The 27,162-nt window shown below is 41.8% G+C and overlaps 1 protein-coding gene across 1 annotated transcript in view; it reads left to right on the plus strand.

The window, feature by feature from the left end:
- CDK15 (cyclin dependent kinase 15) overlaps positions 1-11,830 on the plus strand; it is a 79,349-nt gene extending 67,519 nt beyond the window's left edge. The window contains exons 13-14 of the mRNA XM_045847629.1: positions 9,171-9,312; positions 11,739-11,830. Of these exons, the coding sequence (XP_045703585.1) occupies positions 9,171-9,280 (110 nt within the window). The 3' untranslated portion in view covers positions 9,281-9,312; positions 11,739-11,830. The remainder of the gene's footprint in view (positions 1-9,170; positions 9,313-11,738) is intronic.
- The last annotated feature ends 15,332 nt before the right edge of the window (positions 11,831-27,162 follow it).

Consider the following 27,162-nt stretch of genomic DNA (forward strand, 5'->3'; position numbering starts at 1 on the left):
GGTACCCTCCTGGTTCCTCTCCCCTCACTTCATGCCCTCCACTCCCATCCCATTCCCTCTTCCCATGCTGAGCCCCTAGATCTCTCTTTGTTAGCTTTCTCCTCTCAGGCTTAGGACTTCCAACTACCACTTCAGGAAAGTATACAAGCTTGAGTGTCCACGCTCTCCCTCTCTCTCTCTCTCTCTCTCTCTCTCTCTCTCTCTCTCTCTCTCTCTCTCATGCTCTCATACTCTCCTCTCTCCACTTAAAGAAACTTCTCGCATTGGCTCTCCTCCAGGATCTATTATTCCACATACAGAGTACTGCTGGGATCTTCAAAGTTTTCTGGGCATCAGCTTTTGCCTGATGAAGGGTAATTAGGAAGAAACAATTGCTGTCCAAACTGATGTGTTGTTAGAAATTTGAGTTTTGGGTTTTCCTGGCCACCTGAAACAAAGCCACCAACAGAGGGGCTCTGCTTACATGTGCGTGCACACATGCAGGTGTAAGAGAGAGACCGATCTGTATTCCTTCTCTGTTCGCCCAGCCACGGAACCCAAATCTACTTTGACACTTTTAGAAAAATGAAAAGATGGAATCTTGCAGGAGGCTGCCTGTGCTGGGGGAGGCGAAGAACGCTCACAGCAGGAGGGAAGTTGACTTTTCTTTATACATATAGGGGTTTTTCCATGCAGAGTTTAAATTATGCCTGATAAAAGGAGTTTCATGGATGTTTCAGGTCTTTCAAATTCTCCTGGCTTCCTCCCAATTAAATGAGGTTTGTCAAAGCCACGGGGCTCTGCTGCTGCTGCCTGGGCCGACAAGCACTTCCTGCAGCGACATCTCAAATCCCCGAGGGAGAAGATGAAAGGGCCAGTGCCAAGAGACAGGGGAAGGGGGGGTGGGATTGGGGGTTCGTGTGTGTATGTGTGTGTGCATGTAGGAGGGGGTGCAGAAATAGGTTTAGAGACAGACCAACAGATGGGACTTGGGACAAGTAGACAGGGAAAGCAAATCCATCAGGAAAATTGGAAAGAAATATAGAGCAAGAGAGAGAAGCAGCTGGGGCCAGTTTGTGCACCTTGACAGCAGTGGCCCTCGCCAAGGGCACATCCACTAGAGCAGGGGTGTCAAACTCATTTTCACTGGGGGCCACATCAGCCTCAAGGTTGCCTTCAAAGGGCTGAAGGTGATTTTAGAACTGTATAAATGTAACTACTCCTCAACAGTTAAGGGAGAGCTTGGTGCTGCCACCGGTAGAAACAAGGTGCCGGACCAGATTTTAGAAAAAGGTGGAGGGCCCGATTCAGCCCGAGGGCTTTGTGTTTGCCACCTGTGATCTAGAGGATGCATCCCCTTGGCCTGGCAGCACCAGTGTACGTTTTTATTGCCCATGGTAATGAGCCTTTATTAAGAGCCTCCTTTGCAGACAGGGAACACCAACCAGTTATCGTAGTTCCCAACCAGTAGAGACACAGAAGCTATATCCTCATCCCTGGTGGGTTGCCCCAGGCATAAGAATTGTGCAAAAATAAGACATGTTCATGTGAGGAGTTTGTAAAGAGAGTTTCCCTGCCATAATTATGCAAGAAATTTTGCTCTCTGGTGACAATTCAGTATGGAATGATTTAGGGGTTTATATTTATATCATTTTATTATTCTGGTTGCAGGATAACAAAGTTGTCACTTTAAAATATATTCTGTTTCCCCTTTGATCTGGGAGATGATGCCAACTCTTACTGTCTGAGCTCTGAAGAAGACAGTTTAAGCATGGAACCTGTGGGTGGGAAATATGTGAAAAGTGGAAGGACAGCCTAAATCTCAGTGAAGGAGTGACATAGATATTCTCCCCCAAATGCAAGAATTGCTCACACCCATCCATGTCCATTTTCGAAAAGCCTGAGAAGTCCCAAGCAACCCTTTCTCCAGGTCATGACAATAAGCTTATGGCCATTGGAAATCAGAGGGTTACTTGCCATGAAAATCCAGGAATTCCAGGATTAGTTCCCCTTTGGAGAGAACTCTGAAGTGGAGAAGCGTGAATATTAGAATGGCAAGCATGTGGGAACTTCTGCCCAGCGCTGACGTTTTCCCTTATTGACTCCTGAACACCTGAAGAAACATTTGCTGAAGGAGAAATTATGGGGAGTCTCTCTCAAAACACACAACACCAAGCTAATTGCTCTTGCAGATGGCCAGGCAGACGCTCTTCTCACACAGCCGCCAGCGATGGCCACACTTGTGGTCCTCGAGCCTGAGCCAGCAGAGCAGGACGTCAGCTGGGGCAGCAAGGACCTAAAATTAGGCCCTTGGCAACTCCCTAATCTTAGCTGCAGTTTCGGCTTCTTCATTTAATTCCCTTTGCCCTCAGCTTGAACTTGGGCTCTGAGAAAGGAACACTGTTTAATGATTTGGGGGTGGGGGGAGTAGAAAAATCATTAAGCTGCCCCTTGTAGAAACTGGCCCCACTCCGTTCTTGCAAGGGGGCCTTCCAAATGTTACCCTTGGAGAGTTAAGACTGATTTTGGAAACCTGCCATTTTGAACCACAGACACTGATCCACAAGAGTATTTTTTTTAATCTAGGGCAGTAAACGCCACGTGATTTAAGAGTCTGGTCCTTAAGCCCCTGTCCTTGATCCTCAGGACATCAAAGGTTCTCCCCGCGTCAGTGGGTCCCATTTTGCTTTCCAAATCCCAGACAGAGTCTCTCCCATTCTTTCTTGGGCTAAATCCCCCTTCTCTTTTAAAACAGGTTTCTGCATCTTGGGGGAGAAAAATCCTAAAACTTAAAGACCGCAATTGTTTCACAAGTAATTTTGCAAAAACAATTTACCAGAGTCCTTCTTGTCATACTTGTTGGGGTGGAAAAAGGCATGGCATTTACCTCAACCCTTCATACCACCACCCTACTATCTATACTCTGGTAGGTCTTCAGCAGGCTTACTCATGGTTCCCAGTAAAATCTGAGTAATTTTTTGTTTTGAAAAAACAAAAAAATTTGGGCTTTCTTTTAATATCTCTTTAGTATTCAATATGTTCAAAGATCCCTTGGTATCACTTTCCCAAGCTCACTTCTCTAGGCTGAACTTCTTAGACTTCCTGCCACCCCCAGATATAGGTTTTGTTTCTCTCCTTCATCAGTGTAGGGCTCAGCGTAGACTCAGTTTCCTAACACAGTGGGAGAATTATGTTCCAGTTCATTCATCGGAGATTTATGGAGCATCTATTAGGTGTGATACTGAGGGATGCAAAAATGAATTAGCCATGGACCCTGTCCTCAAAGAGCTTACATCCCTTAAGGAAATGAGACAACTACCCCAACAGCTGCAGATCAAGTGTGAAGTGCTCTGGCTGCTCAAAGGAGGTGAGATTAACTCCAGCTGTGGGCATCAAGGACCACTTTGTGAGTGGAGCGTGAAGGATGGTGGGGTCTGGATGCTTGGGGAGGAAGAATACCCAGGGAGAAGAGTGGCATCCTCCTCATATTAGCATCTAACATTGTTCTGAAGGTGTCTTACAAAAACAATAGTGTCACAGTTCTGACTTACATTTCATCCTGATTTTTACTCCTTATCAATAATGTAAACACTCTTGCAATAGTTTAAACACTCTTGAACATGTATTAGTGAAATTTAGTCTAGCTTCTGTGTATGCTTATGATAGCAAACCATTCTATTTATTGTTTTATTGTCTTATCTATTCAACATTCAATATTTTGTCATTTTAGAAGCCAGGTTTCAGGGGTTAGGCACGGTGGGGAAGAGAGGTGGTGGATTCTGAGCCAGCTCTCTCAACTCTGTTCTGCTTCTAGGACAGACCACCCTCCCTACCTTTTAAATTCTTCATTAACCAGTACTTACAAAGCAAGTTAGGAGGTATCCTCCATTACACACCTCACAGTTGTCCCCAGCCCATTCCCATACCTTAGGTGAGATGCTGGTTTGAGACCTAGCTTAAAGCTGTTGCATACAGCTGTGCTGCTAGGAAAAGTCTGGGTCAGCCAAGTCCCTCAGCCCCACCAAGCCCTTAAATTGGTTAAATTTGTTAGCATGAAAGGGTCTCCAAGTAAAGATAAACTCTTCAAGAAAGAGTTAGAGACCTTCAAGTGGGAAGGGTCTTAGAGACTTGTTATTCCATATCCTCATTACATAGGTGAATCCCAGACACCCAGGAAAGAATAATAGTGGTTGCCATTCATTGGACATTCATGTGCTTTACATAAATTCTTTTTTTTTAAGATTTTATTTATTTATTTTTAGACAGAGGGGAAGGGAAGGAGAAAGATAGGGAGAGAAACATCAATGTATGGTTGCCTCTTGAGAGCCCCCTACTGGGGATCTGGCCCGTAACCCAGGTATGTGCCCTGACTGGGAATTGAACCAGCAGCCCTTTGGTTTGCAGGCCCATGCTCACTCCACTGAGCTACTCCAGTCAGGGCCTACATAAATTCTTATTTAATCTATACACTAACTGGCAAGGCTGGAGTTATTATCCTCATTTACCTATTAGAAAATTGAGTCTGAGAGAGGCTAAGTAAATTGCTCAAAGTCACACAGCCAGTAAGTGGGAGAGCCATGATCTAATTTCAGACTCCCAAGCCACTCATTACTCACTGCTGCTCACTGAAGATCACATGGGAACTTAGTAACAAAGTGAAGATGGGAACCAAGATTTTGATTCCCACTCCCATGACCTCTGCCCTGTCTCACACACTACCTATGTTTATTTTAAAGCCTTCCCAGGAAGGATTCCACATGACCCCAGGTAATATCTCACTATTCAGAGGGCTCCATTTTATGTTTGATGGAGACCCCTGACCCGTTGTCTTAGTTTCTGTTCTTCTCTTCTTTAACACACAGTCCCCCTTGGGTTTTCCCATTTCTTAATCCATGGCAGCTTATATTTTGTTTCACTATAATTCATTCAATTTTATAAAAAACATATCAGGAATCCAATGGAAAATTGGTCAAAGGCATAAAATAGCAATTTCTTGCAAAGGAGAGAAAAGAGCATATTAACACATGGAATAAATAGCCTTACTAGTGAATAAATAAATACAAATAGCTGTTAAATAAGTTATTTTTTTTCTCTTTAACCTAATGACTCCCAGTGTTTGTGAGGTTGGGGTAAAATAATTCTGTGCTGCTGGTGGCGTCAGTTGGAGAAATCTTTGCAAAGTGTTATGGGATATATATCAGGGGCCACACAAATGCTCACAGCCTTCAACCCTCTACTTCAGTTCTTGGAAATTATACAAAGAAACAATTGAACAGAAATAAACCTAGATGCATAACATGTTCATTACAGTGTTGTCTATAATTTTTTTAAAATTACAAAAGAAAAAGAAAAAGTAAGAGGAGGTATAGCTCAGGGGTAGAGCATTTGACTGCACATCAAAATAGAAAAGAAACAATCTAAATATTCAACACTGGAGAACCATTTGAGCAAATGTTGGCATACCAACTCAGCACACGATACCGTGTAATCATTTCAAATAATTCACAGGAGTCTGTGGTACCATGGAAGTGTTTGTGCTATGACATGAGCTAAAAGGAAGCAGGGTACAAAATTCCATATTATGATGCACCTGTGAAATGTATTATGCATATCAAAAAAATTGAAAGGATTGTGGATAATTTTTTTCCTTTTTCAAAGTTTTTCTTTCAATACTGATGTTGCATTGCCTCTATTGTTTAAAATAATGAAGTATGACAAGTGGTACAGGGAGTCGGAGCTCTGGACTGAGAGGTAAAGGATCCAAGTTGTCTTCTTTTTTCCCTCATGTAAGATGCATTGTTGACCTTCATAAACCTCAAGTTCTCAACCTGCACAATGGGTTAATGCTAGTTTCCTTTATCCCAGATTGACAGAATATTTATTTTATAAAGCTTTTAATGCACTACATGTAACAGTTCATATAAATTTGGTCCTGGGGGAATGAGGGGTGGAAAGAAGAGGAAAAGATAAATAGGCACTAATTAATTTTAAAAGGAAAGATCATCTGCTTTAATTGGAAATGTGTATGTGCTGTGCTCCTAGTCAGAGTTTTAAGTGCACTCCTTGTTAGTTAGCAACTTCAATTTAAAGTGCTGTGTGATCCTTTGGGCTTTGAAGATATGAAACTTATATGCATACACATGAGCTAAAATTACCATGTACTCATGAGACTGTGTGCACTCTGAATAATTAAATTCACTAAGCAACTCCAGCTGATGGATTGCTGATGTGTAAGAGTAGTGCCAAAGGCACGTGACAAGAGAAATTGTAAGACCTTTTGAAATGATGGTTCAGTTTCCAAGCTTTCTTTTTAACCTGTGCTTTCTCTTTTAGCCATTGCAAGCAAGTAAAAGAGATTTGATTATCTTGTTTCCTGTGAAAGGTTACTTAGCTCCTCAGTCCCATTAAGTCACTTTCCGCACTCCAGTGCACTGTGCCTTCACCAGGTTCTCAGCCCAGGAAGAGTAAATGGAGACACCAGGATCAGATTTCTAAAGGAAGGAAAGTTAAAGCAAAGTTTGAAAGGGTGACAGCCAACAGCCAGGAGCTTAGGAACTCAATTAGACTGAAAGACAACTATCTCATTATCTCGTTCTGAAATGATCTAAATACATAAGAATCTAAAAGTTTTAAATAAACTTGTCCTACTGACTGTCTAGATGACTGAATATCCCTTCTCAAAAATTTTTAAACACTCACTTTCGTATTTATTTATTCTAAGCGTGAAGCAGCTGTGATAATTATGCTGTCAGATTCAGTAAGCTAATGAGGAGTCAGCCGAATGGAAGGTTTTGCATTTGTGAGATTGCTGCAGGAGAACTGCTCTGATGCTTTCTTCCTTCTTTCTTTTCCTCTCTTTTCTTCTTTCTTTTATTTTCTTTCTCTCCCTCTCCCCCTCATGAATTGGGAAGGAGAACGGAGCAGTCCAGGGCCAAATTGGTTGGAATCCCTTTGGTTAACTGGTTGCTTTCCCAGCACTGTTCTGTCAGATAACATCTGTGTCTCTCTGTCTCTGTCTCTCTCTCTTTCTCTCCATACTTTTTCCATCTCTCCCTTACCCCTTCATCTTCCCCTCACTCCATCTCTTTTCCCCTTCTCTCTCCTCCCTGTTTCCTTGCTTTTGAGGGGCTGCTGCGCTTGAGGGGCAAGGAAGCCTGAGGGATATCTTCATGCCACTGTCCCCAAGGCAGAAGGACACTGCTCCCTGAAGGAAGTCTCCAAGATAGTTTGGACTTGAGTTGTTATGAGAGTAATCTGTGAAGCTTCTGCACTGTTTATTTTAGCTGTTTGAAGGTTTATGCTATGGCATGAGCTAAAAGGAGAGTAGAATATAAAATTGCATATTATAATGTACCTCTGAAAATGTATTATGCATATCAACAAAACTTGATGTCTCCCCTTTCCAGCCTAGAGGATATGTACTTCCAAACTCAAGGAGTGAGGGCTACAGATTACTCAGTGCCTAAGTCTAGGCCGAGCGAGGCAGAGCTCACATTGCAAGATTATTTCTTCCCTTCAGGTGTGAGCAGCTTCCAGCAAACCATATTATTAAGGCATTTGAGGCTTTTGGTGCACTAAATCTAGAAGCTTCTCTTTTTATAAATTGTGCAATATTTAAAGCATCCTAAGTTTGTGCTCTCTGTGAACCTGGCAGAGCAATGCCCAAGTGGAAAGATGTCCTAAGCAGGTGTTGGATATGCTTTGTGACAATGTGGCTGTTGCCTCTTGCTGTTTTTCTCAGATGATGGCTATGCTGATGCTATAACAACTGCTACTACCAGCTAAAATGTATCATGTATCAAGAACCCCCCAATATGTTTTGTATGTATCTTCTTCAAGCTTAGCACAGTCTGCCAGGAAGTTTTATTATCCCCGTTTTTGCAGATAAGCCCCTTAAAATGTTATCTTTTGGAGGTCCTGGCTCATAATTCAGCACAGGAAGCACCCAGGAACAACACTTAACAAACACAGGCATTTATAACAATATAAACTGCCAGCACTCTAAACTAACCAAATGCATGAATCAGAGGACAAATGTAACATGCATATATATTACAAAATATATATTAACTTTTTTTTAATTTGCAAAAGTTGCACTTAGAATCTATTTAAATAGATTGCCTAATGCATCTAATGTAACAGGATTTGAAACCTTCCTAAACACGCCTAGCCCAGTGTGGTGCTCATTGCCTATCATCACTGGCACAGATGTTCAGACTCCTTGGCTTGGTAACTCCCTTCACCATCTGGTCCTAACCCATTTTCCCAATGTTGTCGTTTAGTGTGCCTTGCTCTAGCCATGCACAATTACTTGCAATTCTCTAATTAAAAAAAAAAAATTTTAATTGATTTTGAGAGAGAGATTTGTTATTCTCTTTATCTATGCATTCATTGGTTGATTCTTGTATATGCTCTGACTGGCATTCAAACACACAACACTGGTATGTTGGAATGAAGCTCTACTGAAGATACCCAAACTTTTGGCGTCTCTGGGCCACACTGGAAGAAGAAGAGTTGTCTTGGGCCACACATTAAATACATTGTGACACATAATCACAAAAAAAACTCATAATGTTTTAAGTACATTTACAATGTTGTATTGGGCTGCACTCATAGCCATCCTGGGCCACATGCAGCCCGTAGGCGGCGTGTTGGACACCCCGCAACTGAGCTTCCTGGCCGGGGTCTCACTTGGAATTCTCTCACACACTTTCCTTCCTCCATGCCTTTGCTCATACCGATCCCTCAGCCGGGAATGTCCTTCCTACGAGTCCTTGACTATGGCCATAGCCATCCTTCAAGGCTCAAAGGGTCCTTGTCCATACTTTTCCGGTGTTCCTCAATAGACTCAGGAGAGGGGCTGTCATGCACCTCACTTTTGATCTTTGTTAGTGTGTGTGTCTCCCTATTATGTTCCTGATTTTATGGTCTATAACACCTAGCATAATGCCTTACCCAGCTGCCCACTTGGTAACTGAACTATACTAAATAGGAGCCACTTGACAAATGTTAGTAGATTCAGTAAAGCAAGTTATCCATGAATAAGTATAAATTATTGGTGGGTAAGTATGGCTCATGTTTTGGCATCTCTTCAGGTGACAAATATTAAAAAGACATAAAAAGCATACTGTGAAATCCCAGGAAATAACATGTTGGTGGTTTCCTCTTTTTTTTTTCTTTTTTCCATATAGAGAAGTCTTTGTTTACAGTTTCAGGAGTGAGACTAAAGCCAGAAATGTATGACCTTTTGGCTTCCTACCGAAAAGGTCACCACCCAGCCCAGTTCAGCAAATGCTGGTGAAAAGAAAGGGTGACATCACCATCTCCCTCCAGGTAAGCAGTTCCAACAGAGAGGCTCCTTATGGACAGAACTGAAAAGTGATTGAGGCCAGCAGGCTGCCAGGCACCTCTGTTCTGCATCTGGCTCTTCATTCCCACCCTAGGGACAGGTCGCCTAGCCTCTTCAGGCTGTGAAAAGAGGGTGACAACGTGCATCACCTGTCTGTCCCACTCCCAGAGGAGTGGTAAGGCTCCTAAGACAAAATGTGAAGGTCTTTGCAAGGCCTTCAGCTGACATGTAGAATAAAAGATTACCACTGTCTTAACTGTATTTCCTTAACTACAAAGTTTCCTCTGTCAGCCAATGGACAAAAATCAGAGGTCAGGGTAACCAGCCATTCCCATTTGCTTGACACTGAGGGTTGTCTTGGGAATGTGGGATGTTTAGTGCTAAAACTGGTGCAGTTCCAGGTAAACCAGATGTTTGGTCACTGTGGTGGTGCAAATTCCCACCTGACCTGCCTCCAGGTGTCAGGAAAGACCTGGTTCAGAGTCTGGCCCTGCCCAGGAGATGGTTTTAGAGGCCTATGAGAACCAAGTCATCACTGCCACAGGCTTCTTAGGCTGTATCTTCTGCACCCAGGCTGAGTTCTAGAAAACCAAAGGGGACTGATGGACAGGCAGGAGCCTTCCACCAGTCACACTCTCACAGACACAGCTATTCTCAGGAGTCTCCTCAACCAACCACAGGTAGCCCAGCCTCCCCAAGTAATCTTGAGGAGGAAGAGGTGTTGTGAAGGATTTCTCCAAAGCTACCCTAAGGGTAGTTCTGCTGGTAGGCACGGGAAGCCAGGTTGGACAACTCCAAAAGCTACCATAGTGCAGACATCCCTGGATGTTACTAGAGCACTTCTCACACTGGGCCTTCCGTGGTGGGCAGAGGGGAAGTAATCTCAATAGGGAGACCAAGGTGGGACCCACACATGGAGCCAGCCAGCCAACTTTTTAGGTGACCTTGGCTGTATCCCAAGCCACAAACATCAGACTATGACTTGGCCACCCATTAGGCAACCACAGCTTGGCTGTGCTTCCTAACAGAACTTTTGGGGCCCAGATGGTCCCCACTGGCATTCTCCCTACACCTCCCCCACACCCCAGCCTTGTTCACAGGGCAGGGTTCAGCTCTTTGCCACTTTGTTATGGCCCTCTCTTTGGCTGTTGATATTTAAAGACATGTACACATCAAGGAGTCTCTTCTCTGGATCTTCTATGATCACTGTATTTAGAAATTTAGAAATTATAACTTAGAATTATAATTATTTCTTAGAGCATTTTATGAAATACCTAAGTTTGTATTTTGATAATATACATACAATTGGAATTACAACAGGCAATATAGTAGTATAGAATTCCCCAAGCAAAATATTTTCTAGAGCAGAGATTTTACTGTGCAATCATGCCATTTTTAAAACCCACTAGTTAGGAGAAGAGAATTACTTTAGCTACATTCTATAAAGTGAAGGATTTGTGCTTCATAAAATTATCAAAGCCTTTGATGGAAATGGTTTCAGATGGCAGTGCTACATGAAGCATTATTATCATTTCTACTGTTGTTATGTTGTTCTATTTAGCAACCAGACCTGGCCTCTCTAATCAATAGTGACTTTTCATGAAGAATTGTTACCTGTAGATGTGAATTGGTCACAATAGAAAATCAGTTATTGGTGACTGTGCCAGCAATTGAAGTAGGGAGGAGGCAGATTTAGCCTCTACTAGAGTAATCTCATGATGTCCCTAGGCCCTCAGTACTAATAATGCAAGGAGATAAAACCCGTAGGAGATGAGCCACAAAAGGGGCAAGCTAGAGCAATTAAACCGTTTAATAAATGGCTTGGGATCAGTGAAATCTGGAAGTGCCAGAGCTGGAGAGACTATGAGTGTGGTAATCAGCGGACACTTGGGGCCTGTAAATCTTTCCCACTAAATGGAATTAATGTTAAAATATTCACTTTTCAGGAGATTTAAAATGTAAATTGGGACATTAGGATGTGTAACTGCCAGCAGCGCCTCAACATTAAGTCTTAAAAGATCCTCAAAATGTCAGTTTCAGGTATGGTAAAAACGCGTACTGATGTCTACAGTGGAGAAATAGAGGGACACTATAATTTCCTGGGTGCATACCACGTGCCAGGCACTTTGCACATATTACTTCAAAGCTTGGTGTGTTTTGAACACAGGAGGGTGATGTGGTACAACTGCATTTTGTAGATCCAGAGATAGATTTTGATTATTTTTAAAGTTTACTTAGTTCTTATCACCAGGGCAAGATGCCACCTCTGTTCTAATTTATTTTTCCTTTTTTCTATCCGTAGATATGATTCTATCAATAACTTTGCCATAATGTTAAACAGGTTTTTCTTACTCAGTCTGTATGATGTCATTTATTATTTTGATTTTGTTTATTCTTCATTTACATCTAGGGCAACATTACTGCTGTTTCAGTTTTAATTTGCTTCAGCTTACTGAGAAGCCTCGAAGTTAACTACACACTGGACCAGGGGTTTTATACCGTCACCTGTGATCTGGAGTATTTTCAGTATTCTAAATATTATGTCCAAAGCAACCTTACATAATACTTGAAGAAAAAGCAATGGAAGATTATTGCTATTGTCATTTGACCAGAATTTCACAGTGATTGGCTCAAAAGTTTGACATCGATGGAAATTATCTGAGAAGAGGACTTCTGAATAATTACATCCATGTCCTTATTTGGTAGATCCCTGGGCAGGAAGGATGACAGGACAGATGGGAGACTGACAACGGAAGGAATCTGTGGGCAGAGCCTGTGCTTACAGAGGCCTGTCATTCCTGTGTTCAGTTACCATCTCTCCCCACAAAAGGACTTCTGTGGCAAGGAGACGATTAGTCTAAAGTTTAAAACAGTCTCCAGAGAAGATAGTTTCTTGGATAAAGTTGTCAACAAAAGGACTTGCTTAAGACTCTTTGTTATGATTTCCTGGGGGGCGCTTCTTCCTTCATTAACCCGCTATCAGAACACATTACCACCCCACCCCAGCCAGATTTTAGGAGTTTGGATTGAGCTGCTGGTTAGAATTAAATTTCAGGCTATCTCCTTTTACTGAATCCTAATCGTCTGTGATGATGGCAAAAGTGATGAGGAATCTAAGCTCTGATTTGATGGAAGAGATACTGAGTGGAAAGATAGGAGCAAAGAGTTCCGAAGGCGTAATTCAAGCCCCGTTGCACCATCAGACACACAGGCATGTGTGTGCACACATAACCCTCAAAAAAATGAGACATTTGTCTCAGCTAACACATGTATCATTTTTCTACAATGATTCCTTCTGAAAGAAGCCAAGGAAACTCAAATTACGTTGTCAAAGGATCATCTACTCAGGAAATGTAGTAGCCTAGAAACCAAAGAACTTTATATATGTTTTAGAAGAACAAGGAGGAACTAATTAAGAGAGAATTAAAAAATAGTGCCTATCCACCCAAAATCTGAGACGGAAGAAGGGAAAATGTATACAAATAGTCCAAAGAAATCAACCTTAGTGAGTGCTTGATTTTGCTAAGGCATTTGACAAAGCCTGTGCAGATATACCTGAAATACAAAACTGTGAGCTGGATGGTGGGGCAGGTATATGAGCTCCAAGAACAATTATCCAACCCAGAGAAAGGCTGATACCAGCATGGTACAGGGTTCAGTCCTGAGTTCCATTCTGGTTGAATAGTTTAATCACTTGGATAAAATTAGAGAAAGTACACAATTTACTCATACAACTCATTGAAGTAAGTACGTTATTATTAATTTATTACTTCCATTTTAGAAAGGAGGAGCTGAGGCTCAGAGAAGTGAAATAACTCCTCCATGGTAGTGCACCAGAATTAAGGTACAAAGCTCAGGGCTGGCTGTCTCTGGTATCGATGATCTTTCCAGTAATCACACACTACCAAATCTGTAGAATATACAACTCTTGAAGAGGCAGCTGGTACTTAGTATTGGATCATGATTCAAAAGACTGAGACCTTGCTAAAAGCTAATGTGTACCAACACACGCCTGTTGGAACGGCCAGATTCCAGAACATCAACAACACCAAATGTGGCTGAAGGTGCGGAACAATAGGACCTCTCACGCATGCTGGTGGCAATGCAGAATAGTGCGGCTACTTTGGAAGACAGTTTGGCGGTTTCTTCCAAAACTAAACATACTCTTACCATATGATCCAGCAGTGGCACTCCTTGGTGTTTACCAAAATGAGTTGAAAATGTATGTCCACAGAGAAACCTACACACTAATGTTTATAGCAGCTCTATTCATAATAGCTCAAACTTGGAAACAACCAAGAAGTCCTTCAGTAGGTGAATGGATAAATAAACTGTGGTACATCCAGACAATGGAATATTATTCAGTGCTAAAAAAAATGAGCTATCAAGCCATGAAAAGACATGGAAGAAACTTAGATGTCTTATTGTTAAATAAAAGGAGGCAATCTGAAAAGGCTACAAACTATATGATGCCAACTATATGACATTCTGGAAAAGGCAAAATTACGGAGACACTAAAAAGAACAGTGGTCAACAGGGGTTAGGAAGGAGGGAATGATGAACAGCACAAGAGGATTTTCAGGGCAATGTAACTATGTATGATACTATAATGGTGGGTACATGTCATTATAGATTTGTTCAAACCCATAGAATGTACAACACCAGGAATGAATCTTAATGTACTTTATGAACTTTGGGTGGTAATGATGTGTCAATGCAGGTTCAACAACTGTAACAAATGTACATTCTGGTGGGGATGTTGATAATGGGGGAGGCTTTGTGTATGTGGGGGCAAGGGGCATATGGAAAATCTCTGTAACTTCTGCTGAATATTTCTCTGAACCTAAAATTGCTGTAAAAAATAAAGTGTTAAAAAAAGCAAGTAAATAACTAATTTACAACTAGCCAGTACAACCTTTATTCCAATCAAATTTCATCTGATTTAATGTCTTACACTTAAGGTTTAAAATGTCAACAAGTTAAGTAAGCCTGTGACTTAGTGGAAATTGAAACTTTTAAGGACAATATAAATTAATAGCACATTTGACTGTCTACAAAGGATAATGCTAATACTTTTAAGTGATTTAAAAGAAGCAATAAGTTAGTTTTTTCAGAGAGGGGAAATAGATTACTTTCTACTAATGAGATCACATTGAAATTATTAAGTTTAACTCTATCCATCACACTTTAAAAGAAACACCATAGTGAAGTAAGAATTTCTTGTGCATCTGTTAGTTTACAGATCTTTCTAAGACTAAGAGGTATGTGAGGGTTATTCCCTGCCTCACAGAGAAGAACACAGAATCAAATTTAAATAATTAGGTCTGATGCTCAGACTCTCTTTTTGCACCCCTAGCCCCAACCCTGCACTTTATGCTACAAGAAGGGCTACTAGGAGAAGAGAGGGCCTTGAGGACCAAGGCCCAGGGAAGAAAAGCCCAGTAGAGAACACCCAAGGGACAGAGAAAATCTTTCTAGAGGGTTGAGGGTTGGCCCTCTACCTGGTGGCTGCGAAGCCAGGACAAATACATAGAAAGCTCAGAGATACTACTTTTGATACAGCAGGAAAAGTTCTTGAAAAATTTCACCTGTCCACCAGTGGAATGATATCCCTAACGTTAGCGGGCTTCCTCCGCACCCAGAGGATGAGGAAGGCTGTAGGAGGGCTCCTTATATTGGAGATTAGATTAGCTCATCGCTAAGGTCCCCTCTAATTTCAAGATTGTCTAATAATAACTTTTGAACAGATATTAACAAACTATACTTGGAATTATAGTAAGATCCTCTTGTTAAAAGAATGGGTAGCTTTGTTTTATTGTAAAACAGGGATTTTTTAAAAAGTGGGAATTGTCAAAATTATCTTCTTTAATTATAATAGAAGATAAATTATGCCTTTGCTTCCTTCTTTTTCTTTAATTTATAAATTTGCTTATTTAAAAACTTAATAAAAATTATATATAAAAACACCAAAACATCATTCCAGTCTTCCTTCCTTGACTTTGTAAAAGGAGCTTTCCTGGTGTTTGTGCATACATATGATTTTCCTTCCATGCTTTTGTTGACTCCTTTGTATGACATACACCTGACTTTTAAAAACATAATTTAATTTTGTTCAAATTTGATATTTTAGTAATTTTAGTGATTCTTACTCACCTAATACTTGTCTTCCAGGTGCCATAATTGGATTGCACTTCCTGGCCTTCTGGTGGGTGGGTAGGGCTATATGATTAGTGCTGGTCATGAATTGTGAGTGGAAGTGGTATGTGTCCCTTCTTGGCCAAGCATTCACTTGACTGCCTATACAGGACCCTCCAGATCATTTTACCATTAACCCCTGTTAGAATGACTCAGCACCATTCAAGATGGTCCCAGAATGGAGAGATGTAGAGCAGAGTCCCCAGAGGACATATGATGGGTAGGTAGTGGGAAAAAGAGATGTAATTTTAGTGCTTTAAGCCACTAATATTTGGGGGTTGTTACTGCAGGATAACCTAGCCTACCCTGATTAGCACCAGGGCAAGTAAAATATATGCTTGCACTGTCCAACATGGTAGCTACTGATTACATGTGCATATTTGCATTTAATGAAGGTAAACATTCCATTTCTCTGTCCCAGTAACCACATTTCAAGGGCTTAATAATTACCTGTGGCTAGCGGCTACCATAATGCAAGATTTAGACATACAGAATTTTTATCATTGAAGGAAGTTCTGTTAAACAGTGTTGACATTGAATGCTAGGATTTTAATGAGCCTTGGTAATACCTTGTACCATTTCTTGATATTTTAAGTGTGTATCTAACACCACTTGGAGTTATTTTCAAGAAGGGTCACCTTTTTAAAATGAAATCACTGAGAATGTCCAGTGGAGGTTACCTTCTGGAAGAAAATAAATAACTCAGAGCCATTACATTTCTTAGAACCAAAGGTCTTTTCCTGAAGATAATATTGACACAGAGGATTAACACCTTTTTGTTACTCTTAACACCTTTCATAAATGAATTCCCAGATTAGTTTTATTTTAGTCCGTCCTGTCTGAAGCTATCCACATTCTCTACTCCTAACTCTTTTCTATGCCTAAGTAAGTTAACGACACCTGGTATAAAATCTTAGGTGCTCAGTAACAAATTCATCCAAATTTATTATCGTGCTTGTACAATTGTGTTTCTATTGTGAGAACTATCATCGGATATTACAATAAAATCTTGTGGGAGCCCCAAACTAACCCAAAATATAAACGAAACCTCCCCATCTAGTCACTAATTCATTCAACAAACATCTAGAAACACAAAATGAACAGTTCCCTCAGGGTTCATATGGTCTAATGCAGAGTTAGATGGAAATAAATACAAGAGCCAATGACAACATACCAGTATGCCCTATAGCAGAGGAGATGACAGTTAAGCCCTATCTTGAAATGAGAGTTTCCCCGGCAGCAATTGAGGGGGTGAAAAGATAGTCCTATATGAGGGAAATATAGAAGGGACAACATATATTTGGCCAGAAGGAACTGAAAACCCCAGTTCAATGGCTTAGTCCATAGGGATATTATTTTACATAAGAAGTCCAGAGGCAGTAGTTGGTCCCAGGATTGATTCATCTGATGGATCAACATCATTGACACTGCAGGTTCTTTGCATCTTTCTTTACTGCATCTTCAGTGTCCTTTTGCCTTCATTCTCAGGCTGGTTCCCATCATGGTCACAAACAAGGTGCTGCCACAGTTGCAGACATCGCCCGCAGGAACAGCAGTGTCCAGTTAAAGGAGAGGATATCTTCTCCCGTGTGCTTCTTTTTCAAAGAAAGCCCCATTCTCTTCACACCTCCCCATTCAGACTGTCACACTCTACTCCCAAAATGCTAGCAAGGGGAATGAGATGACTGCTTTAGAATGGTCAGCATTTACTCCTAATATAAACCTAGAACCGCTTCTCCTGAAGTTCATACTCCTGAATAATCAGTTTTCTTCTAACTGAGGAAGAAATGGAGAATAACATCCAATAGAATTTGCCCAGCCACTAAACCTGACTGAGGGTTCTCAAGGTGCAGGGAGCAGTAGGGGGCGGGGCTGAAGAATGGCTGCAAGGTTTCCTATCTGGGTCCCTTGGCTGACGGGTTAGATCATTCAGAGTCAGGTAATTCATTTGGGAAAGAAGGTTATGAGCTTATTTCTAGACATCTTGAGTTTGCCATATACTTCAGACGATTGGAAATGCTGGTCTGGGGCCAGGAAATAAGGACTGACTATATGTGGGCATCACCTACATAGTGATGTTCTGGAAGTCCCAAAGATGTGATTACCCAAGAGAACATATAGAAAGAGAAAAAACACTGTGTCAAATAAAGAAGAATCAGCAAAGGAGAGAAAGCATTAGTGGCTAAAAACTGGTTGGGGGAATGTGGGGTAGAGCACAAAATTAGAATTGTTCTGTGTTAAGAATAGCGTTCTAAGACTGGGTGACCAATGGAGGAAAACATCAGGAGGATGCGAACTAAGGCAGGCCGTGCATTTTGGTGGCGACTGGTTACTGGTGACCTATAAGGGAACAGTTTCTGTGGAATGGTACTCATAGAAAAATACAATGGTCCGAAGAGAGAGTAAATGGTAAGAAACACACAAAAGGGTGGAAAAGATGGAGTGCTGCCTGGAGTATGAAGAAGGTTCCTGTTTTGGTTAGCACAGGAGAGAGATATTTTTATGGGCTGAAGAAAAAAGAAAGAAGTTGGAAGAATTGAAAGGTAGTCTAAACACGTAAGGCATGCATGATTTCTTGGGCTTTTGCCTGGCTCTTCCTCTCCCCAGAGCCCTTTCTCCTAAATATCCACACAGACAACTCCCTTGCCTGCTTCAAGCCTTTGCTCCACTGAGGCGTGTCAGGGAAGCCTCCCTCAGCCACACTATTCAACAGCCAATCCTGCTGCACACCAATCCCTTTTACCCAGCTCAATTTTCCTAAAGCTTGTTATCAGTGGATTTTTATGCTTTATAACTTATGGTTTATTTATGAGGTTTTTTATTTCCCTTGCCCTTTCTAAAATGCAAGCTGAATAAGGACAGGAAACTTTGTTTTATTCACTGAATTATCTCAAGCACCTTGAATAGTCTTTTGCACGTAGTAGGTCCTCAATAACTGTCTTGTGAGTGAATGAACTCCTCAACTATGTTTTCAGCTGCAGCTCAGCACTCCTTTACTCCCTTGAACTGTTCTGGGTTTGTTTGGCTGGCTATTGTTGTTGTTTTCACATATTGTAGTTCTGCAATTTATTGTTTATTTTCTATTGCTCCCTCTAGAAACTAAGCCCCACAGGAACAAGTATAGTGCAGGTTCTGTTCATTGATGCATCTCAAGCATCTAGAATTGTGCATGACACATAGTCAGCATCCATTAAATATTTATGGAATAATGAATGAATGGGTGAATCAATGAAGATTCAGAGATTGGAAGAAATGAGATTAAGGGCCTATATTTACCTGAGAGGGGATAAGATATACATACCCTATGAGACAGGAAAAAAAAAGTACAGGGGTAAAGACTTTGAAAAATTCTGAAGACTGCTCAGCCACTGAGCAGTGTGCAGAGTGAAGAGCCAGACTGCTTCTGTTCAGATTCGGCTCTGCACTGGTTAGCTGTACGACCTTGAGCAAGTTACTTTATTTCTCTGCTTTCACTGCCTCCTTTGTAAAATGGGGGTGATGATAGTATCTATGTCAGAGATGCTTATGAGGATTAGATGAATTAATACATTTAACACATTTTAAACAGTGCCTGGCATGTCATAAGCACTACAAAAATTAGCGAATAGTAGTGGTGGTGGTGGTGGTAGTGGTACTGGTGGTGATGGTAACAGTGGTGGTGGAGATGGTGGCAGTGGTAGTGATGGTGGTGGTGATGACACTGCCGGTAATCATGGTGGTAGGAGAGCTGGTCATAGTAAAGTGGAAGAGAAAGAAAACAAGGGGAGGAATGGTGCCAAAGCTGTGGGGTCCTAGCTAGCAAGGCAAGGCAGGAATCCAGGGAACAATAAGAAACCAAGTTAAAGAGTAAAGGAGTTAGACTGGGGTTTGGAATGAAGTAGTAGGGAACAGGTGACAATACTTGGTTCTGGTTCTGGTTCCAGTTCTGGTTCTGTTTGTGACGATGGTGCAGCACAGTGAGCCTGGCTACTTACAGTTGCAGGCACTTTTATAACAAACCTGGGTTTTATTCACTCACTTCCTACTCTAATAAACATTCCAGAATGAAGACTGGTGCTTTAAAACACAGATATTTTTCTCTCCAGACAAATTTTAATTCCTGTAAATCTGAATGAAATATAATAACATCATTGATTTTTTGGTTTTCTCTGAGATTATTTGTCTTTTGGTTTTATAGGTGTTTTGTCATTTATTGTATTTTAATAATGTTGGAGAAAAGACCTAGAGGATTTGAGGTGGGATACACAAAAAAACAAGCTAATAGCACTAACAGAGCCACTACAATGACCACAACGGCCACACAGCTTTGGAAAAGACAATTCCCCAAAAGTGAGGCTGGGGAAGGCAGATAAAAGACCGAAGTTGGGTCATGTGACAGGTGTCACTTGAGTAACTACTGGGGCTGGAGATAAAAGCCCACTCCTTTGGGTCACATGACACACCTTCATTACTGTCCCAGCAGGGGGTTAGAGAGTCTGGATGCCATTTTTACTTATTTATTTATTTGTTTTTTCCCCCCTTATTCTGTGATAATGAGAAAATGTTTAAACTCCCATCTCTGTGTTTAAACATTTCTCCCTGCTGACAGCAGCAGGGTACCCCTTGATCAACTGTCAGATTGGATAGTGCAATTTTTCTGGGAAGTAAACAGCATGTTAGCTGGTTGGAAATAATTTTCTGTTTATTGGTAGCTGTTAGCCTAGGAGTGATGGAGCCCCGTGACAGCACTTGTCAAGTGCGGAATGAGAACCGAGCTGGAAATACCTTTAAGACACAGCTCTGACAATAAGGCCTGACTGTTTTTTGATGGGAACATACTCTAAAAAAGTTAAATTAAAATGGGCAAAAAAAACTTTTCCAGTGTTTCCAGCCCCTGGAGATCCTTCTGGCAAAAATGAGGGAGAATCAAAGGCAAACTCATAGAATGCTGGGGTTGGAAGTGCCCTTGGCGGTCACTAAATCCATCCCCTCTTGTTCACCCCCGGGAAACTGAGGCTGGGCCAAATACGTTGGACTCATCTCAAAAATAAAAGGCAAACATAATTAACTCTCAATACATACAAAGAAATAAAGGTTGTAATTGCTTTTCAAATTCATGTATGAAGATACATGGAAAAAACTTGTGGAGGCAGTATAACATTTGACCTATGTGTACCTAATAACTGGGTTTAATGGTTTATGTATGATGTGATCCTTTTTTGTGTGTAGTGACTAAAAAGATGTCATCGTCTTCTTTTATTGATTAGTCATGTTGTCATCGGGAAAAAATGGCTCCAGTAGAAGTAATATATAGTCATAAGCTATGTATAGTCATCAGTCCTTATCTTCTTAAACTAGGATAAGCTGGAGGTTCTGATTTGTCCCCAAATTTCCCTCACTTCTTCTTGATAACTAGGAAAGAACTTCCCACTGCCAACTGGCTGCCCTACCCTGGATATTTCTAACAACTGTATCAAGTGCCCCACGTCTGAACGTTCTCTCCCCATGTCACAAACAAAACACAAAGGATCTCTTCACCCCCATTTTGGTCCATAGCACTGCCATCCGCCCAGTTGACTGGGCCCCCTCCTGACCTCTGAAATAGTCTGTTTTCTCCTCTCCATCTCCATTGCCAGGCAACAGACCTGTGTTTCACAAAGTGGCTCGCACCAGCAGCACGGACATCCACTAAAAAACGGTTAGAGGTGCAAATCCACGGTCCTCAGCCCGGACCTACTGACCAGAAGCTGAGAGCTGAAGTCTGAGGTCCACCTCCCTGGCAGTGTTCTCCAGGCCTTACCCGGCAGTGTCCTCTGCTGCTGGCCTCCCGGCCACCAATTCTTTTTCTCTGGAGAATTCTCTGTACCAGTGGTTCTCAACCTTGGATGCACATTGGAATCACCTAGAAAGTTTTCTTTTTAAATACCTACATCTGGTCCCACTCCTGGGAACTCCTGTTTCATTGATCTGGTGTGCAGCACTAGGCATCCGGATTCTTGAAAGCTCCCCATGTTATTCTGACATGCAGCCAGGGCTGATAATTACGGCTCCACACTGAAGCCAGGACTCTCTTGTTAAAACAAAGCAGATGATGTCACTCTCCCCCCCTAGAAAAGTCTTCATCGGCCATAGGATAATTCTTAATGGACTCTTCAATGTGGCCCCTGCTGACCTCTCGCACTGGCTTCGTCATCCTTGAGTCTCACTAGCTTTCCCTACACTCAGCCACACAGAATTTCTCGTCACTGACCCAAAGTGATGTTCTGTTCATATCCCTAGACTTTTGCATTTTCTGTTCCATCTGCTTGGAATGTCCTTCTCCTTCCTTTTGCCTGGTGAATTCCTATTTTTCCTTCAAGATTTAGTTCAAAGGTCACCTTCCCTGACTGCCTTGTCCCAGAGTTAGTTGCCCTCTGCTCTGGGTTCCCAGAGCACACTGTTACTATTTCATTGCAATTATCAGTGATGCTTCTTTCTCCATCACTACAACTGACTGCATCAGGACCAGGTCAGAAGCATGCCTAGCTTTTTCATTTTATTCCCAATGTCTAATGTACATCGGATATTGAGAAGATGCTCAATAAATGTCAGTTGAGTGAATGAACTGAAAACATAATCAACTATTACTGCCCTTTTCTTGAGATCAAATATTGATGCAATTCTGCTTTTCTGTCTAGAATCAGCAAAGCTCATTAGCCCATATTATATATATGACAAGGAGTCAACTAGACCTACGTTTTGTCACTTGCTGGCCTTCTTTTTAATCTTTAAGATAGCATCAACAATATCTTTGTAGAGTACACAGATTCATTGTATAACACCCAACAGCATGTTTAACACAGGGTAGGTATTAAATAAAGTTTTTAGCATCATAATAAGTAAAACTAACTGAAAACAAACAAACAAACAAAGCCGAACTTAGCAGCCCATCTGTTCTTACATCTCCCCTCAGAGTATAAGCTCTCGACAGGCAGAAAGTCTTCTTTATCCCTGTAGCTGGGAACCCAGTGGCATTCATTAATGAATTCAGTCCCTCAGTCAACAACATTTACTAAGCTAATGAATGCAAGGAATAGTATTTGGGTTAGAATGATGGCTTGCTATTGGGGGGAGCAGAGAGAGATTCATACATTTGCCCATCTCACAAAACAGAATTATAATCTTGGCAGCTGGAAGGGATCTTAGAGATGATCTTTAAAGCTTCTTATTTACAGATGAGCAAATAGAGATAACCAACCAGGAAAGCCATTTTAATTTCAACAGTGAATAAAGAATTTCTGGGTTAAAAACTGCTGCTGACCAAGTAGGAATTCCAGTCCCTGTCATTCAAAGTTGGCCCTAACAGTGACTTGTTGAGTGAGCATTATGTAGGACAACACCTGATTTGTCATGTGGTGAGAAACAGGGGGGTTGACAAGACTTTTAGGGGAGGAAATATCATTGGCGGCACCTTTGAGTATTATCAGTTCCAGATTACATAGTTCCTCTCTTGGAAAAAGATAACACCTTTTACCCAATATGCATTTAAATTCATGTAACTGTGTCCTGTCAAAGGACAGGTAGGAGGCACAATGTGGGTCATTTAACAGGTGTTATTCAAGTAACAACAAAGAGTAGATAAAAGCATTTAGCAGGTACAATCACATAAGTAAGTTTCTTTTTCAAATTAATCACTTCAATAGATGTGCCCACTCCCCACCCCCCACCCCAGATCTGAGTCATTCCCAAGAGGTCCAAAAGTAGTTTTGAGCTGGAGTGACTGGACTTAGAAGTCAGGAAGGCTGCTCGGGTTGTGCAAAGTGACAGCCAGGAGCATTGGTCACAGGTGTGCAGGAGGAGAGTCCAGGAGGCTCGTTGCACCAAATGCTCAGCACCACTTGCCGGTGCCCTGTTCTCCAGGAAGCCTCTCCGCTGAGGACTCTCCCTGGGAGGCACCACACTGGCCTCTAACCCTTGTGTGCAAGCCTGAATGTAAACTTTAGGCCTTGTGTTAGTTTGCTCGGGCAGCAATAACAAAATGCCACAGACCTGGTGGCTTAAACCACAGAAATTTATTTTCTCACAGTTCTGTAGGCTGGTTTCTTTTGAGGCCTGTCCTTAGTTTGCAGATGACAGTTCCTCACTGTGTCCTCACGTGGTCATCCCTCAGGCTGTGTCCTAATGTCCTCTCCTTATGAGGACACCAGTCATATTGGATTAGGGCCCTATACAAACTCATTTTACCTTAATTAGCACTTTAAAGGCTCAGTCTCCAAATATAGCCACACTCTGAGGTATTGGGGGTTAGCATCTTGACATATGAATTTGGAGGGAACTCAATTCAGCCCATAACAGGTCTCTTAGCTGCAGGATTGGATGCTTACTTCTTCCATGCAGATAAAAAGATAATGAATGAATGAATGAATGAATGAATGCTCTAGACCAGCCAGACACTAAGCAGCAAACAGTGCTAGGTTTTCCTCTGGCCACTTGGGGTTTTTCTTAATGTCACTGTGTAAGAAGGCACTATTTGAGGGGAATGGGGGAGGAGGGGAGGAGTCCCAGGCAGGAGTAGGGGTCAGCAGGCAACCCCCAGCCCCAGATAACAAGCTGCTCTCCAGGAACACGTGTTAGGAAAAGTGCTTGATCAGAGAGTCAACTTGTAGGCTGAGTAGGAACACTAAGTGGTTTTGTCTGTCACCTCCTCCACCCCCTCTGGAATTCAGCCATAATCTGATGGAAACACTTTGCCCACTTTCAGGAGAATTTTCCACTATCAGTGAGGCTGTTTTTCATACTTAGGCTATCACCAGAGGCTTTCAGAGCAGCGATACTGAGCTCCCCTAGAGGCATGTATATCTCAAGCGTAGGGGGCCATGGGGCCAAAAGTCACTCTGTGCAGACTGTTCTATTAATTGAGGTCTTCATTCACATTTTTAACTGCAGCCCAGGTTCCTGAGCAGCACTGACTCGGCACGAGATGCTGCCCTTAAGTCCCACGTTACAGTAGGGAAACGGGAGGCGCCACAGGACAACAAGTGGGTGAGCTGGGTTTCAAACCCAAATCCAGCCCGTGTGGCTCCGAAGTCCATGCTCAAACCCCTACTCAGACCGTCCTCACGTCACTGTGAAGAGGACCAACAGGCCTTCATAACCAGCTGTGTGAAAAAGGGTTAAAGGTGTCAATTTAGGAGTCAGAGTGCCCAGGCTAGAATCCTGACTCCACAGCTTTGTAGCTGGATGATGTGGGGCAAGTTATTTAACCTCATTAGGCCTCAATTTCCCCAACTGTAAAAAAGTGGGTCTAATAATAGAACCTACCTCTAAGGACCCACTGAGGATGTTCAATAAACGATAGTTACTAGTATTATCATGCCATCACAAATTCAATTGAACTTGCACCCACGTGGCGTTGCATAGGTGTGTGTGAGCCTGTTTGTATACAATGCGTTGATGAAGAAAAACAATAGCCACTATTTATTAATCACCTACTATGTGTCATGCAGTAGACTAGATGCTTAAATAGGCATGACCTTATGTTTTACATATGTGACTTTATTTCTCATAGCCATCCTCTGAGGTAGTTGATATTATAGTCCTATTCAGATGAAGAAAATGAAGTTCAGAGAGGTTACATGACTCACCTGAGGTCACACAACTGAAAAATAATGGAGCCAAACTTTGGTTCCAGCACCAACTCCAGATCCTGTGCTTCTAACTACTAAAATGTAAGGACTCTCTGAAGTCATAAACTTAAAAAAAAAATCTAGAATTTGCTACCTTCAACTACCAATATGTAATCTTTTAAAGAATTTGCTTTGAAAGTTGCCAACTTATCCCAACAATGCGGCCATTGTTCTTACTCTGGCCCTCAGAACCATCCGCAGCCCTCACGAGCAAACTAGTCTCATTTAATTATATCAGCCTCATCTTCTAATCTAAAATGGTGTTACTTAACTCGGTTATTCACTGCACTCCCTAGACTTTGATCTAAATGAATTTTGGCTGTTGTCAAAAATCAAATCCACCTTTAAAGAATAAATATTTGCCCCATCAAGATCCTCCAAAGAATGCATTTAAGTGTCTAAAAAGAAACGATCCAGGGTGTTTTTAACAGTACCTTTGGAATAAGTGATTCATCTTCCAAGGAGACTGCTTTGAAGGGGAGACTCATGTGGGATGCATAAGCTCTGGTATGTTTATTTAAAACATACCTTTAAATTTCCTTAAATATATTCACAAGTAACTTGCCTGGGAGCCCCAGACGCTCCACTCTGCTAAGACAGGGGAAATTGATCAGGTCACTGAGCCCTTTTCAACTGTGTCTTATCTGGACTTTTAAACATTTATTACGTGGATTATAAACATAAACAAAAAGGTTCATTGAGGAAAGGGACACCCTCCCCCTACACCTAAACAGAGACACATACACCTTGAACCCACTCTATGTTCTGCAGTGCAGAGCCCTAAACCAGAAATGGCAGTTAGTAGCTAGAGAAAGAGTCCCGGGCTCTGAAGAGACAAAAGGGAGTATTGGGTACAGCTTTTTGGAGAGGAAGTCAGCAAATTCTCTCATTCACAGAGCTCATCCTGAACTTAAATGCCTCCCAATTGCTAGGAACCCAATGTTATATCTGATCCCAGCCAGGGGATAAAGTGCTGGATAAATTTAGACAAAAATTCTCTATTTGATTCTTCTATGGCCTGCCATTTGATAATTAATTTAATGTCAGGCACGTGGGACCATCTTTCCATAACCTTTCTCAATCTCTGACACTTGATGAGCCAGGCTGGCTAAATCAGCCCAAAGACATTCTAACTGGACTTAGTCATTACATTGGACCCTACTTCAAACCCTCCTTTCAAATTTTCTCAAAGCACAGCCCTTCAACTTCTTGCAGGAGTATCACTCTGGTTCCATTAAGCTCTTGTCCCTTTTAGTTTTGTCTACACTGCGGCCCAGTACCTCCCAACGCAACCCCCCTCCACCATACTGTGCTTCCCAGATGTTCACAACCCTGAAATATCCCAGATGACACAATGTACACACACTGTAATTGTCCAAGTCAGTCCATCTTCACTGACTTTGGTCTGGCTCCCATTTGTCTTATCAGGTAAGTAGTAAAACTTTGATTAGAATGGTAGGCAGGATAATGGCCCTTCAAAGACGTCCACATGCTAAGCCAGGAAACTGTAACTGTGTTATGCAACATGACAAAGAAAAATTAAAGTTTCAGATGGAGTCAGTGTTGCTAATCAGCTGACCTTAAAACAGGGAGTTTGTCCTGGTCTATCTGGGTGGACCTGATGCTATTGCAACACCCTTAAAAGTGTAAGAAAGAGGCCAAAGAGGAGGTCAGAGTGACTCAACACAAAACTGGACCCATGGCTGCTGGCTCGAAGATGGAGAAAGAAAGCCGTGAATCGAACAGTGTGGGCAGCTTCAATAACCAAGGAAGGGCAAGGCTGCAGACTCTGCCCTAGAGCGTCCAGACTGGAAGGCAGTCCTGCTGAGGCTGACTTTGCCTAGTGACACCCATTTCAGACCGATGAACAATGGAATCAAAGATAAAATACAATTCACTAAATTTTTTTTTGCTTACCACTTTTGAAAGAAATAGCCATATCTCAAGAAAAGTTGAAATCAACAATTTGCTTTTAAGCCAAATTTTACATTAGGT

The sequence above is a fragment of the Phyllostomus hastatus genome, unplaced genomic scaffold, assembly GCF_019186645.2.
Source record: "Phyllostomus hastatus isolate PE091 unplaced genomic scaffold, TTU_PhHast_1.1 phas_contig_57, whole genome shotgun sequence".
Lineage (NCBI taxonomy): Eukaryota > Metazoa > Chordata > Mammalia > Chiroptera > Phyllostomidae > Phyllostomus > Phyllostomus hastatus.